Here is a 16,914-nt window from a genome sequence, read left to right as displayed (position 1 = left end):
AAGAATTATATACGCATGCACTCAATGCTATAGCAGAAGGTAGAGCAACAAAAGAATTACCATTAAGGAAAATACGAAACAGACCAAAAGATAAATGGCAATGCTCCGAAATCCCAATTGGCCTCTAGACCTTCCTGTCATGGATCCTTGCTGTTTCGCCACACACAATACAAACGGAAGCGTAAAATCCTGTTTTAAGTGGGCTGATTACCAAACATATGGCGTGTCTCTTAACCTCTTTTAATAACACGTATAAAAGAAAACCAAAACAATTAGAAGATTTCCAAGACGCATAATCTTTTGCAGTTTTGGGAATAGCATTCCAGTTAAAGACAGGTTTTGATACAATACGGAAATCTCTACAGATCAATATATTCAAAACCAAATCTGAATTTGGGTAGAAAAATTCAGTTATTTATTCTGCATAGCTGTATGGAAGTAAGTTTTTGTAATATACTGATTACGTTTACTAAAGTCTTCAACATGGCTACACACTCAAGTACATTTGATGAGAAATATGAATCATGTACAACCCAATTGCCCCTATGATTTTGTTTGCTCGAGTCCTATGCGTTGAACGGATCTTCCTATTGTTTTATGTAAAAAAAATCTACCATCTTTCATAACATCAGTCATTAAGTTTCGTTTGGCAGCTGTAGAATATAACCCCGTTCTTAAACTCAGTGTTGTAATTCAAAGTAGTAGTCTGGGATTATTGTGTCTATTCAATATATTTTTAATACCCGAGTTCTAGGGCTTGTGGGAGGTCTTGCACTTTCCATTACTTCTGATGAACAGTCTTAATAAGAAAGAAACAGAAACGATCAAACAGGAAAACCATATTAAAAAAATGCGGCCGCCAATAAAGCACTCCAAATGAAAGCAGGTGGACGTGTAAATTTACACGTGAAAAGCAGCTGCGCACAAGAATGAATGCAATAATAAAACAAAGACGTAAGAAACAGCCACAGACAAACATGAAAGAAAGGGCACAGCAAACTGAGTTTGTCACTTGTTTGCTTTACATTTTTAATATGCTTTCAAATATTCTTCCTTTAGAATTCTTATATACTTCCAAATATATTGAACTTTTACTTTCATCTTTTTAATTCATAAGACTCCAAGTCCATTTGGTAACCTAACAATGCATTATCGAGTAACAGCTTTGTGTGATAACCAGACAAAAGAGAGGGAAACTATCAAAGAAATTATTTATTAGTTCCCGCATTTGCTCTTTTTGCTTTAACGACGTCATGTTTTACCGTTTTAGGTGTTGTCGGCGGAGCACTCATCAGTAAAGCAGGACTGCCATTGGTTACGCTTCTATCTTGTATACTCGTTCCACTTGGTTTTGGTGCCTCTTTCTTTGCTACCAGAATAGAGCATCTATACATAAGCATCGGCATTGTATCAGGTATGAAATGAGTAAATCTAATCTTGAAGGACCACTGGTATTTGGCTAATGTCGGATAGGCGTTGTACCAGGAGGGAACATCCGTATTCAGTTCTTTAGTCAATTTTTTATATTCAGTAAAATCCTGAGAGAACTTGATACAATATACAATGGTTCAACTAGACAACTCAAATTCAAAACATAGTATGCAGTACATGTATATATAAGATAATAATGTAAAATTATATAAAATAGACACTAATTGTTTAGGTCAAATTGTCTTAGATATTTAGAAAAGTTTTAACTTTTAATATATGTTTATCACTTGCCTTACTTATATTTTCATTCAAATGTTCAATTGTTAGAATACTGAGGAATCATTTTTGTTCGCGTAGGACGACTTTTCGCATCGTAGGAATGATGCGTGAATTTAAGACCGCGCTAACAATTAGAAGTTATTCAAATCAACGCACGTGTTAGACAACTCCAAAATGGAAATGGTCAATATATACGTAAATAAAGAGATAAGTCATATATTTACCAGTGTAGGAAAGGCTTCAATCAACCGAGACTGCTATTATGTTGCTTGGTTGCTTTCTATGCCGAACAGATATTTCCACAAATTCTATTAACTATCTCTAGGCAACTGTAAAAGTGTCTTCCATACTTGGAGTCGATATTGTTATATCATCTGATCCTTCTGGTTCATGAAAACAATCATTTATACTTTAATAGAATTCAACCTAAGCCTATGTTAGGGTGCGTGAGAGGTGTTTGCACTTTTATTGCCTCCCATGAACGTACTTAATCAAACCGAGTCTGCTATTGTGTTGTTAAGTTGCAACCTATGTTTCGAAAGGATTTTTTCATAAATTTTATTTCGTTTATTTCGAAATAGTAATATTAAATCTAATTTCAGGAGTTGGAGTTTCAATGGGATATGTCAGTGCTGTTGTGATAGTTGGTAGAATTTTTACAAGAAAGAAGAGAGTTCTGTTTTTAGCTATGCTGAGTGCTTCCTCTCCGTTAGCTGGATTGGTCTACCCGTATTTTCTAAACTGGTTGATGACATTGTTTGATCTTAATGAGACGTTTCTAATCCTTGGAGCTATTTATAGTAACACGTTCCCATTGTTCATATTATGTTGGATGAATCGGAGCACACTTAAAGATGTTGCATTGTCTTCGACGGTTTCTCAAGATAATACAAATACAGAAAATGAGACACAAGTCCCCACAATAAGGCATAAAGAAAATTTTATCATAAACGGTGTTAAAACATTGAGAGAAATGGTGAACATAACCTACCTCTTGTTACTTTTTGCTGTCGCCATTTCAGTTGCTGGCATAAATGGGTATTCGGGGATAATTCTTGATATTAGTAGATGGAAAGGTTTAAGTAAATCTCAGGGACTGTTTACATTTGTCATTTTCAACATCGCTAACACAATATCAAGACTTGTACCGGGTTTGCTTAAACAAAAGAATGGATTCAATTCTTTTATGTACCCGATTATTTCCACTATATCTGGTTGTGTCGGGCAGTTATTTCTTTATAAAGGACAAAGCTATGTTTTGTATGTGTTAGGAACTTCTCTGACTGGCGTTGCAATTGGCGGAGTTGTTTCAGCACAATTGATTCTTGTATTAAAAGCAGTACGTCCAGAGTTTATTCCAGTAGCAACAGGACTACTTTTTACAGTGACGGGTGTAATATCTGCTACAACAGGCCCGACATTTGGTAAGTTCAAGATACCTTTATCATACAAGCATAAAATGTGTTTGCTATCACAATGATAATTTTCTTCATTTAGCCTTTATCCTGCTATATTTCTAAAATGAACTGGTCCAGCTTTCAATCTGGGCAGTACCATTTATTATTCAAAGGGGTGTTCACTGAAAATTTGCTGGCTGAATAGCGAACAGTGCAGACCATAATCAGACTGCACGGATGTGGAGGCTGATCTTGGTCTGCACTGGTCGTAAATGCAGAATCACTTTCCGCCAGCAGGCTAAAGGTTAAGTAATATTCACTTTTCTGAAATAAACAATAAAACTTTATTGGCACCTGTATTTATCGAAATCCTGCTTTACCCGACACAATAACCTAGTCTCGACAGATTGACTACGTGCTTTATTTAAGAACAACATTTTTTACCGGAACTCGACTTACCTGTTTAGTTGTCCCAGGATGTATGAATGAATACTTTTCACATATAATAATATGAAATAAGGCACTGCCTCAATCGGGAATCGATCAGACTTCAACTCATCCCTTTAACATTTAAAAAACAACTGTCTACTAGGGTGTTAACAGGCAAATTGTTGAGAAGCACAATGACAGACTTAAGGTGATCACATCAGCTCACACTGTGCTCAGGTGAGCTAAAAACCATACAAACTGAAAAGTTACTAGATTGCAACTCACTGTTAACAAGACTTAACAGACAGACACACATCAACAATCTATTTGCACCACCGCAGGTTAAGAGCTCAGTCTAGGGAGACATATTAGCCTTCTTGTGCAGGCTTGATTTTTTTCTATTTGTGTTAAGTGTAATTCTGAAATTACTCGTAAAACAAATCCTAATTTTGCTTTTATATACACATTACAAAGACTTGCATTACACTTTATTTATTGAATAAAATGTTCACATGTTTAAGGTTTATCTGTATACACATTTATAATGATCACAGATCACATAATTGTTTTATCCATACAAGAAATAGAGCTGAACTGTGAATAACATTTTTAATAACAGTATACTTTTGTCAGGCTTTGAAATAAGTATTGTCAAAATAAAGAAAATGTGACTTGCTGTAATCTGTATTCTAAAATGTACAATTTCTCTTACAACAAGAACAAATAAACAAGAGGGCCATGATGGCCCTGTATCGCTCACCTGACATATTGACCTAAAGATCATCAAGATAACATTCTGACCAAGTTACATTAAGATATGATCATAAATGTAGCCTCTAAAGAGTTAACTAGCTTTTCCTTTGATTTGACTTGATGACCTAGTTTTTGACCCCACATGACCCAGATTCAAACTTGACTTAAAGATCATCAAGATTAACATTCTGTTTAAGTTTCATGAAGATGCAGTCATAAATGTGGCCTCTAATGTGTTAACAAGCTTTTCCTTTGATTTGACCTAGTGACCTAGTTTTTAATCCCACCTGACCCAGATTTAACTTGGCCTATAGATCATCAAGATTAAAATTCTGACCAAGTTTCATTAAGATATGGTCATAAATGTGGCCAATACAGTGTTAACAAGCTTTTCCTTTGATTTGGCCTGGTGACCTAGTTTTTGATCCTAGATGACCCAATTTCAAACTCGTCCAATATTTTATTGAGAGTAACATTCTGACCAAGTTTCATTAAGATTGGGCCAAAATTGTGACCTCCAGAGTGTTAACAAGCTTTTCCCTTGATTTAACCTGGTGACCTCGTTTTTGACCCCACTTAAGCCAGATTTTAATCTGATCTATGGATCATTAAGATTAATATTTTGACCAAGTTTCATTAAGATATGGTCATAAATGTGGCTTCTAGAGTGTAAACTAGTTTTTTCTTTGATTTGACCTAGTGACCTAGTTTTTGACCCTACATAACCCAGATTCAGACTGGACCTTGAGATCATCAAGGTAATCATTCTGACCAAGTTTCATGAAAATATAGTCTTAATTGTGACCTCTACAGTGTTAACCAGCTTAACACAGCTTTTCCTTTGATTTGACTTTGTGACCTAGTTTTTGACTCCAGATGACCCAATATCAAATGTGTCCAATATTTTATTAAGGTTAACATTCTGACCAAGTTTCATAAAGATTAGGTCAAAATTGTGACCTCTAGAGTGTTAACAGTCAAATTGTTGACGACGGACTGAACGGACATCGGACACAGGGCGATCACAAAAGCTCACCTTGTTGTATGGAAAAGGTTTAAATGTTCCCCCGTCATCCTGACGTTTGGAACTCTAAATCAATACAGGTAATCTGCTGGTCAAGACCAACCTTGTACTAAATTTTGTGTTTCTCATCCCAAGCATCCTGAAGTTATTGTCCAAAAACTGTTTTAAAGAACCGTTATTTTGTTGAATTTAACATCACACCGACACAAGATAGGTCATATGGCGACTTTCCAGTTTTAATGGTGGAGGAGGACCCCAGGTGCCCCTCCGTGCATTATTTTAAAGAACCGGGTCAGTGTGACCTTGACCTGTGACCTACTGACCTCAACATCATTAGGGGTCACCTGCTGGTCATAATCAACCTCCCTAACAATTTTCATGATCCTAGGCTCAAGCATTCTCAAGTTATAATCTGAAAAACATTTCACTGTTTTGCCTTATTGTGACTTTGACCTACTGACCTCAAACTAAAACTTGACCTGTATTTCATGATGTGACACCTGTGTACCAAACTTTATCATCCTAGGCTCAAGGTCTCAAGTTATCATTCGGAAACGGTTCAACTGTTCAAGGTCACTGTGACCTTGACCTTTGATTTATTGACCTCAAATTCAAACAACCTGTATTTTATCATGTTACACCTGTGTTACAAAAGCTATGATCCCAGGCCAAAGCGTTTGCAAGTTATCTTGACCTTTGACCTACTGACCCCAAAGTCGTCTTGACCTGTACCTATGTACATGTACCAAAAAATATTTAAATTGGTCAAGCTTTTCAGGAGTTATCATCTGGAAGCCATGAAAACCTACTGACTGAAAGACAGACAAGCTTACTACATGGGGGTATAACAGAACATTCTCTTTAAAATCTCATGAAAATATTACTTTACTGTAACTATGTTAATTACAATGTAGTAGACATTCTTTACAAAATAAACCAGAAAACAATTATCTAAAATAAGATTAATGAAACTTTAGTATGTTTTTATGAAACTAGATGCCCATGGGCAATATGTCGAGCCCGCCAGCTGTCAAAAGGACTGGGAGTTGTACACGACACTCCTTGTCTCATTGAGGCAAACATTTATGCCAAATAAAAGAGACTGCAAAAAGTAACAATATAAATTATTTACAGTAACAACAAAGGAACGTAAATTTAAAAAAAAAAAAATAAAAAAAAAATATATATAAAAAAATTCTAAGTCCACACAAAAATCCGCACCACCAGAGATAGGTCAAAATACACCTGAAAATTGGATGTAACATGCATGTTGTACTACAGAAAAGTGGTCTTGATTTTTCCCTATGACCAGTAATAAAAAAGTTACAAATGTAAGCTATTTATAGTAACAACAAAGGGAAGTAATTCTAGGATCTTATGCATGACCCTCCGTCACATGATGATGAACAATTGTGCCAAGTTACATCAAAATCCCTCTATGCATCAAAAAGAAATGCTCCAGACAAAGTCATTCTTGTATCTGACTTTTGACCTCTAAGTGTGGCCTTGATCTTAGGGAACTGGTTCTTCCGCATGACACTCCGTCTCATGGTGGTGAACATTTGTGCCAAGTTACATCAAAATCCCTCCATACATGAAGAAGAAATACTGCGGACAATGTTGTCATTCTTGTATCCTTTGACCTCTAAGTGTGACCTTGACCTTAGACTTAGGGACCTGGTTCTTGCACATCACACTCCATCTCATGATGGTGAACAATTGTGCCAAGTTACATCAAAATCCCTCCATGCATGAAGAAGAAATGCTCCAGACAGTCATTTTTGAATTTGACCTGTAAGTGTGACCTTGGCCTTTGAGATAGGAACCTGGGGTTTGTGCATGACACTCCGTCTCACTGAGGTTAACATTCATACCAAATATAAACAAGATTGCTCCATGCAGGTCCAAATTATGGTCTGGACAAACAAATCCGGACGGACGCACGCACGCACATACACCGAACAGACATATGGACAACTATGTCTTCGCTTCCCCAAGCGGGCTCGACAATAACAAAACCAATGTGATAATACATTATCTCTTAAAGTAACAGAGCTTAGTCAATCACTGCTGCTCTCAAAATAAATTTAGTTTCCAAGTAAATCCTGAATTCCTATCCTTAAAAGTTTTTTTTTTATTCAAGTTCCCTTGTATTTCTGTCTTTTCATATTTTCTGGTGTTTCTTTCTTGCTTTCCAAGTATACTGGATTTGTTGACCTTCCATTTTGTAGCTGCCTTCTCTCAAGAAGTAAACCTGTAAAACACAAATCAAACATTGTAAATTGATAAAAAGAGACCCCAACCAACTTTCATAAAGATCCCATGAAAAATGTGACCGCTACAGTGGTCACAAGCAAAAGTTTACGGACGCACGCACGGATGACAGACGCAGCGCGATCACAAAAGCTCACTAAAAAATCAATATCTGAGAACCGCTTCCTCCGGTAATACAAAGCTGTAAACAAAATTAAACCATTTGTTGATGTGATTTTTGGGAAATGTTACCTTGCATTTTGGGATGCTGGGAAAAAAATGCAATATTTTTGGATTGGGAAGTGGCCGAATATAGGCCTCTGTCATACAAGGATGAAAAGCCCTGCCGGCTAACAATTTCTGACAAGAAATCATTTTCAAAGTTTTTCTTTTCGGTGAGTTCTATATGGAATTAAATTCTTTGGGTAATTTTGAAAGAGGACCACCCCATGATCATTCTGTGAAGTTTGGTGTAAATCTGCCCAAGGGTTCTGAAGAAGATTTTTTACAAATTGTTGACACATGACGAACATCAACTCATGTTGTCACCCTGTGACATGTGATCGAGCTAATAATTGTTTAAATTTGCATACATGTATTAATTTTTATGGTTTTCTCTAGAAATGTTTTTTCATCAAGAAAATGAAATGGGAGTCTTTACTAAGGCCTAAAAAAATTCTTTGTTTCCGGTAACATGCTAAAAACAAGAAACGCGGCAATGCCACGAAACCAGGTTTTCAACACTTTTCATAAGAATAAACAAGAGTGCCAGAATGTCACAATATACGCCCGTCACAGCAAATTTCTTTACTCTAGCACCTGTATTTGCAGATGTAATTTTAATTTTGGGTTGTTTAGTAATCATTGTAATTCTTTTGTTTTTCTAAGTCCACAAAAAAACTCCTTACCAGGTAGAGATACCTTAAAATACACCTAAAATTAGAAAGTAACAACTATGTTGTACCACAGAAAAGTGGTCTTGGTTTTTCCCTACGGTCAATTATAAAAAAGTTACAATATAAGTTATTTATAGTAACAACTAAGGGAAGTTAATCTTAAAAAAAAAAAAAAAAAAAAAAAATTGTAAGTCCACAAAGAAATCCTTACCAGGTAGAGATTGGTCAAAATACACCTCAAAATTGGATGTAACATGCATGTTGTACTACAGAAAAGTGGTCTCGATTTTTCCCTACGTCTAGTAATGAAAAAGTTACAATATAAGCTATCTATAGTAACAACAAAGGGAAGTAATTCTAAAGAAGGGAACTGCGCAAGACACTTCGTCTCATGATGGTGTATAATTGTGCCAAGTTACATCAAAATCTCTCTATGCATGAAGAAGATATGCTCCGGACAAAGTTTTCATTCTTGTATCCTTTGACCTCTAAGTGTGACCTTGACCTTAGACCTAGGGACCTGGTTCTTGCGCATGACACTCCGTCTCATGATGGTGAACAATTGTGCCAACTTTCATCAAAATCCCTCCAGATATGCTAACCCTAACCCTAACCTAACCCTAACCCTATTTTTAGTAACAATGAATTTGACCCCAGAAACCCCAAAATCAATCCCAAGCTACAACTTTATATAAGTTTTCTATACACCAAGTTTCATCATGATAGCTCATTCCTAAGTTACATTGTAAGTTATTGACTGGAAACCCTTTTTCTATTTTAAGTAACAGTGACCTTGACCTTGACCCCAGAAACCCCAAAATCAATCCCAGCCTTTGTCTTGATATAAGCTACATACATACCAAGTTTTATTCAAATATCTTTACCGAAACAAAAGCTATTGACCGGAAACACCATTTTAACGCCGCCGCCGCCCGCCCGCCATCTACCCCAATCTAATAACTCAGGTTTTCGTTGAAAACCTGGTTAAAAATTAGGGTAGGTAGGTCAGAAAAACTTTTTCTTTGGATTTTTTAAAATCATTTTTAGGGAGACTTTTTGGAAATTATTGTTGTGTCAAAAAATAAATACAAATAGGGGTTATCCTATAAAAAAATGTTCTGAAAGGCCATAAAAACATTTAGGGTCTGGCCAAAAATTTATGGTAGGTCAGGATACAGGAAACAGACAATTTTTTTTACGCCTAATGTTCCTTGGTATTTGATTCTGTGCACTGACTCATGCGCAAAAATCTGTCCACACAAATACTAATTTGTATACAGTAATTATCATGCTTTTTGAATGATTGAAACTGCTGCCCACAGCTGCAACTATATAATAAAGAAACAGAAAAATAGAAATACCTTATGAGCTGCAAGCAAGTGGTTTGGAGCAGTACAACAATACTCTGTATAATAGACCAAGATGCCTGAAAATAGTGAAAAAGTGAGCAAATTAAGAAAACATGGACAACCAGCAGTTTTGAAATTTCAAAGGTCTAAGGGCTAACATCTTTTTTGCAGTTTTTCAATTTTCATGCCAATAAAATGACCCCAATTATATTATTGGCATGGCGGGAGAAATTTGTGAAATAAAACTTTTTTAATGAAAATAAAACAGTAGCAAATTTTGTCAAAATGTACAATGAAACAAAGTAAATGCGGTTAAAAATTTCAGTTTTGAAAAAGAAAAGTCACTGTATGAGTATAGGTTTGTTTACACGACTGACCAGCCAGAACAGCAAAACATTACTTTAACCCAGTGAATTCCAGGTACCTTTTTGACTTGGTGGTCTATGACCTTCACTTTGCTCGATATCATTAAAAGGCAAAAACAGACTTGTAAAGCAGCTAGAAGAATCTTTCGGCCTTCCCAAATTTTAGTATAACACGGGACCGACAAAATGCACAAATTTTAGGGTAGTGCGTCATAAATTCAAAATGTAAAATAAAATTTAAAAACATTTTGGAGTTTTTGGTGCAGTGTACAAAATTCAGTTTTAAACTAACCCTTTCTGCAACCAGTAGAAAATTTTCCAAAGCCTGACACCAAATTAAATATTTCACATGCCAAACTTAAGCTGAATTTTTAAACCCATAAAACAACTTTCGCCATACCCTCAAAATACTTCTCATAGTTTGGGACATGACGACTTGGGTTTCCCCAAAAGAACAGGAATTGAATATGGGAAACAACAAGTAATGTGAGCGTTTCATTTTTCTTTTGCAACCCAAAATTTTAATTTTTTTACCAAAAGACTGCAAATTTCACGTAGCTTTTTTTTCTTGTTGCTAAATCTGAAATCAATTTGCAAATTTAGACTTTAATTAAAATGTTAGAATTCCTAAAAAATCAGCTAAACACAAATTGTTTGCACGTTTTCCTTTTGGCGAAAATTTTTGTGCGTTAAAAACTCAAAAAAGGAAAAAAAATTGGGGAACGCATAAAGATGGCGTAACTTAAACTCTGGCTGAACACGGAAAGGGCAAATTTTCGTATTTAAAAATTTAAAATACCGATTAAACTGTATACAGTAAAAATTTAGAAAATAGCCGCTTTTCAGATTTTAATTATAAGACAGACCTCTACATTTCTTTTAATAAAATCATAACCCATTCAAAAAAAAAATGGCAACCAAAAAGAGTTGTTTTTCTGTTATCCTAAAAAGAAAGCGAATGTACAAACATTAACCAAAACCCAACAATTTTGACTATTATTTGTCAGTTTGATTTGCAAAATAAATTGTGTAAAATTTTTAACTTAACCGCATCCAAAAACTGATTGCATTTAGTGAGCCAAAAAATTGACCCCGTGATTTTTGAAAGTAATTACATCTTCTGCATGATTAGGGTTCTGACTAACTTTTAAAACCCTTTGCTTTAGGAACATTTTTTGAATTAAATTTCCTTCTAATTCGACCAAACTAATCGACAGTTTCAAGAATAAGGGCTGATTTTTGTTTTTACAATTTGTTGGGGATCAAAAATTGACAAAATCTTAAATGTGGCCATATCAATACGGATTTTTTTAAAAATTGGGTTGATCAGTAAAAACGTAAAAGTTTTAAAAATTTTCCAAAAAAAGACACTGAATTGAAATGTCCCCCCAAGTGCCTTATCAACCAATCCCGACTGTTACAATTTCACTGTCAAATGAGGTGGTATATATAAAACCCAAAAAAACCCAAAGCTAATGAAAGAAAATTTAAAAGCATTAACACATAATTTTTTGACTTCAAAAATTATGCTCATAAAATCTAAAAGGGGAAAATTCTACCAAAACTGAAGGCAACCAATTTAATTTTTTTTTAAATTTTTGTCATATAAACCCAAATTTTTTAAAGAATATTTTTAAAACATTTTTCAAAAAAATGTTAGTTTTTATTTCAAACCCGATCGGAAAATTTACCAGCCTTTTTTAAAATCTTTTTTTTTTCTAAAGCCAATCCGTTTTCCATTTTTTAGGCGAGCACAGCTTTGCAAATCATAAGCCAACAGCACGGGGTCAATGATGGGAAATACTGAATGACGGATTTTTTGGGAAATTTTCCGGACACGGTTTCCAGCATAAAACCGGGCCCAAAGGTTGTGGGATCGCCATCTTCGTTCGTAGGCACCAAATTTTTGTTGTCTTTCCCGAAGCGACAGCCAAACCTTTGATTATATAGCTAAAAGCAGCCATCCACCTTTGGGAGTCCTTTAAATTTCCTGGGTAGTTTTAGATATCTTGGTGGGTTAACAATGGTGCCGCCTTATTCGAAAAAAAAAAAAAGACCGCTGAAAAAATCGCTACCGACCGGGGAAAAAAAGGTCTACTTTTAATTCCCAAGATAGGACGCTTTTGCCACCTAATTCTTTTTGGGGGGGGAAAAGGGAAATAACTTGATTTTGGGTTGCTACTTTTTTTAGGCAGTAAAAAAAAAGCTTTTAAAAAACTCATAACGCTCACTGCGCATGTCGCGCCATTCGGAAACAAACCTTTTTCCGGAACCCGGTGTTGGGAAAAATTCCCAAACGGGTTTTTTGCTAAAATATTTTGACCGATATTTTAGAGTTTCTTAAGGAGATGGACCAAATTATAGTTGCACTAGCTGGAATCGAGGTACCTGAAAGAAAGAACCAAACCTATTTTTTCCTTAGTGCACTGGGCCCTTTGACACAAAACCTTCAGGGAACTGGGGGATCGATTCTACAAAGGGGCCAGCTGTCCAATAAACAGGGTGAACGAACTTCAGCAATACCCGGGTTGGTAAAAGGTTTTGGCCCAAAGGCCCTTTAGCGTTAGGCGGGTAGTGGAAGTTTGTCCCCAAATTCTTTCTGTTTGTCCCGACGGGGGTTTTCTGATGAAACTCCACAAAAACGACTTTACCCCCCCCAACGTAAGCGGAAAGTTCAAGCCGGAGATCGGGTGAAACTAAGGAATTGGACCAAAACCGCCCACTTTTGCATGGAAAAAGCGTACGGGGCAGCGAGAAAACAGCAGCTAAACGCAAGGGAAGGCAAAAAAAATCTTTCAGAACCTGTGGTGATGCCGCTAAACCATGGCAATACAAAACGAGCCCGACTACACTATAGTCCTGTGGGGGGACCCCCCCCCAAAAAAAACCGGCTCCCCCCCGTCACCAGCAGTACAGGTAGTATTTTGCAGAGTGTTCCCGTTTTTAGTAGCAGTCGTTAAATCTTACGACATTTCCCGAGCAAACACAGTTCCAAAGGGCCCACTTTGGTGCTCAAAAAGGGTTAAGGGGTTTGTAGCTTTTCCACCCAGAAACTTGACATTTGAAGGGGAAAGGGGAAAGGAACCATTTAAGTTGCAGCACAGCGGATGTTTGGGCTTTCGAGTTCAAAACAAAAACACTTGATTGCTGTGTGGAGTCGAGGGTAAAAGGGCCCCAACATTTTGAAATTGGGTCTGAAGAGGACCAACATTCTAAGACTTGTTTTAAGAAAAATTTGAAAACCAGATTTGGAGAACAAGAAATCCCCGCTATTGCTCAAATTTGATTTCAAAAACCACCAGCAGGGAGGGAAAGTTTATACGGGCAAAAGGGGGCTTCTTTAGCGCCCGGCCTTTAAGAAATTACCGCGAGTATGCACGAGCAAACAGTTAAAAACGCTTTCTGCGGGGGTGCTTGAACGTGAGGCAGTCATCAGTGTGCAGCAAAACCCATCACAGTGCTAAACCAAACCATTGGCCTAAATTTCAGCAGCCACCTGGCATGTATGGCCCGGAAGCCTGAAACGCAGGGGGGTGGATGATATGGAGACCCCCTTCTGTCATCAAGTAACTGAACTGACCCACCCCCGGGAGATTTTCAGGGGCTCTTTACAAAGGAGTCTCGACTGGAAAAAGGAAAACTTGGGCAACCACAACGGTTAAACAGGGTCGGCGAAAAACCCACCGGCAGGGATGATTTTTGGGGGGCCTTTGAAATTAAGATCGTTGAGCAAAGGATTGACCAAAATTATCGGTAACGGTAAAAAAGCCTTCCCCGTGGACTGATGAGCAGTCAACAGTGGTTAAAAGCACTAAAGGGTGCTTTAAAACATAACCCCAGGGTTGTCATTTCCTAATGTTAATGACAATTAATCAAAAACAGATGCACTGATTGGCGATTCGTTTGAACTCTTTTTGGGGCACAGGGGGTTGAAAAAGGGGATACAAAGGGTTTAAATATTTCCTTAGACAAACCTTCAAATCCGTACCGACAATTCGAGCTTGAGATGGATGAGGGGTTAAGGCCGCATGGGGGGAGTTTGGGGAGTGTTGGGGAACGCTCAAAGGTGCGAGCACGGTAGGTCCTTTTCCACACTTGCAGATGCACTGCCAGAGGGCCGGTTGGTGGGCAGTGTAGGGCACTGGTGTTAGGGTGCGACTGGTGAACTTCCCCTGTGGCGGTAGTCGGAAATTGGGCAAGAAGACATGAGAGCTGGGTCTTGTTCCTCACCGAAAATAGACGATGAGGTGTTGTTGGGGTCCAAGCCAGTGGGTGAAGGCAAGAGTGGTTTGGCCAACCTAGTGTCTTTCGGGTTTGGGGTCCACGCACAATGGCGCTTCGTCCATGGGAGTGAAATTGAATCTTCAGCGGGCTGTCTCAGTGAGAAGCCCGGTGCGGGCGGTAAAAGGTTACTTCACATTAGAATGTGAGGAACAGGAAATCCTTTGGAGTCGGTGTGTTAGGGTGGAGAAATGTGAACAACCTAATCGGACTAGAGTGTGCAGGGGAAAATAACTGATGTTGGGAGCTGGAAAGCAGAAAGTGCCCTTTAAACCCATGGAATGCTGAAAGGGATTCCAGCAGATGCACCAGTGTGAATATGGTCCACAAGGTGAGGGCCAGGGAAAAGGGTCCAGTTCCAGTTCAGTCACCAAAAGGTGGAGCTCCTGACCCAGGGATCAGCACGGCCAGACGTGCCATGTAGCCCAAAAAACCAGAGTTACCTGGCCGTCAGGTAAACCAAAAGAAGCCTGTCCCAAAACAGAGTAAACAGGCGGACCAGGCAGCTGCAAACCTCAGCTACCTGTCATCCGGTAAATCAAGATAAACCTGTCCAGAACCTGAACAGGGGTCCGTTCCACCAAAACGACAATACCTTAAGTAATGGTAACTGTGGACCTCGGGGAATCAACCTAGTAGCTTTGGTTTCTCCATTCCTGACCTGATTAAAACTCAAGAATGATATGTGAATCTTAAGGCACCACCCGTAGAAAATGGGTAGGGCTATTGGAGGTCAGTTGTTTTGGTTTTGTTTTCCTTCACAGAATGCAGACCGGTTATATGCCAGGGCCAGTCCCCTTGGATGTAAAAGGGCTCAAAAGATAGTTCCAAGAGTCAGTTGGCAAGCACAGCCACCTTGGCAGCATTCTCTCGCCAAACCAGCTGAGAAAGTAAGTACCAACTCACCTTGCTGGAAAAAACAACCAGTATTGATTAGATCCCACTATTCTACACCACAAGGCTCTCCTTTTTAGGGTGGGGAGGAGGTAGTGAGCGGGTGTTTGAACAGTTCCGGATCACGGGGTTTCCAGCATAAAAACACTGGGCCCAAAAGGGTTGTGGGGTCGCCACTTCGTTCGTAGGCAGCCATATTTGTTGTCATTCCGAAGCGACAGCCAAAGCCGTTGTATTATATAGCTAAAAGCAGCCATCCATCCTTTTGGTGAGTCCTTTAAATTTCCTAGGTAGTTTTAGCATATCTTGGTGGGTTCAACAATACGAAACAAACGCAAATAGCATAATGTAATGCATTACCAAGAAATATCTTTACTATTTTTCAAAAAATGTTAGTTTTTATGTCGAAAGTCCGATCGGGCAATGTTACCAGCCTGTTTAAAATCTATATTTTTTCTATAAGGCGACCCCATTCCCTATATTTCTAAGGCTGAGCAATAAGGAATTTCTATGCTTTTTATGGGTGGGGTGTTTGTTTACATTATTATTATACAATGGAAAGTTAGTTACTCACGTTTCTAAAAATGTCAACAGGTCCAGCCATGCACATGCTGTACTGGAGTGCCGTCCATATTCTATATAAAAGTAAAATAATTCCATTTATCAGTCATGCAAGACAAATCACGGATTTCTTAATACTGTATGCTTAGTGAGTAACAGAGAAGTTCAAAGAAACTAAAGTACCGGAAAGGAATTAAAATACGATCTGAAAAGCGACACAAAGGTGAATCTATGCTCTCATTCCCCGAGCTGAAGAACTCGTTGGAGAATGTTTTTGTTTTCTCAAATTTTCAAAATGTCGCCATTGTCGGCGCCAGTGTAACAGTACTGTATCCACTCTTACTCTAAATATAAAAATATTCAAAATGTCGCCGTTTAAAAATGCTACTCAGTATTGAATAAAGCATGTTTGTATCACAAATTATATCAGTGTAGTCACGTTACCGGCTGATTAGCTTCTGACGCAACAAAATTAACAGCTTACTTTGAATATTCTTTCGGGTCGCAGACATCTTATTGTGCGGATATTGCGTTTCGCCTACTGATCTGACGGACGCTTATTAACATTAACGAAGACCGTGATGTCCCGAATTACATCGGGGTCGTCGCACGCCCATGGTCTAAACCGGAACTCCATATTTTTTTATTTGGATAGTATGTGTTGTTTGGATACCCTCGTATGTTACCGTAGTGGGATTCGATCCCGATTTTCGTCGCTTCGCGACGAAAATCGGTAGGATCCATTCCCTATTAATTCATCGAGAAATTGTTTTCAGACTTCTAAGCAGTGCAATTTTAACGTACCAGTTACATGTCGCATGTACGTGTTATATCGATTTACAAAACTGTATTGAATTTAGTTTTCAAAATGTGTAAAATTGATCTTCATTTATTGAATAAAACAATGTAGAAATAGAAACCTGATTTAACCGAAAACCGACGTTAACAATCAGCTTGATAAAGCGGGTCCGAAAGATAACGGTTAAGTCAGGTTTCACTATA

General features: G+C 37.8%; 1 protein-coding gene and 1 long non-coding RNA gene across 6 annotated transcripts in view; one reads left to right on the top strand and one right to left on the bottom strand.

Annotated features, from left to right (window-relative positions):
• Nucleotides 1-16,914, top strand: part of LOC123561545 (monocarboxylate transporter 12-like) — a 33,188-nt gene that overhangs the window by 7,365 nt on the left and 8,909 nt on the right. For all 5 annotated transcript variants that reach the window (XR_008372783.1, XR_008372782.1, XM_053553100.1 and 2 more), the window contains 2 exons: nucleotides 1,271-1,414; nucleotides 2,313-3,134. Coding sequence is in view for 3 of the 5 variants with exons in the window: in XM_053553100.1 (XP_053409075.1) it covers nucleotides 1,271-1,414; nucleotides 2,313-3,134 (966 nt within the window). In the remaining 2 variants the exon portion in view is untranslated. The remainder of the gene's footprint in view (nucleotides 1-1,270; nucleotides 1,415-2,312; nucleotides 3,135-16,914) is intronic.
• On the bottom strand, nucleotides 3,859-16,607 carry LOC128559937 (uncharacterized). Its single transcript, XR_008372784.1, has 3 exons — nucleotides 15,926-16,607; nucleotides 9,824-9,888; nucleotides 3,859-7,567 (listed from the first exon to the last, which is right to left on the bottom strand). It is a non-coding gene; the product is annotated as an uncharacterized LOC128559937 (long non-coding RNA).

This window comes from Mercenaria mercenaria, chromosome 10, assembly GCF_021730395.1.
Source record: "Mercenaria mercenaria strain notata chromosome 10, MADL_Memer_1, whole genome shotgun sequence".
Taxonomy (NCBI): Eukaryota; Metazoa; Mollusca; class Bivalvia; order Venerida; family Veneridae; genus Mercenaria; species Mercenaria mercenaria.
Note: the sequence above shows the minus strand (reverse complement) of the source record. Positions and strands in the feature narration are given on the sequence as shown.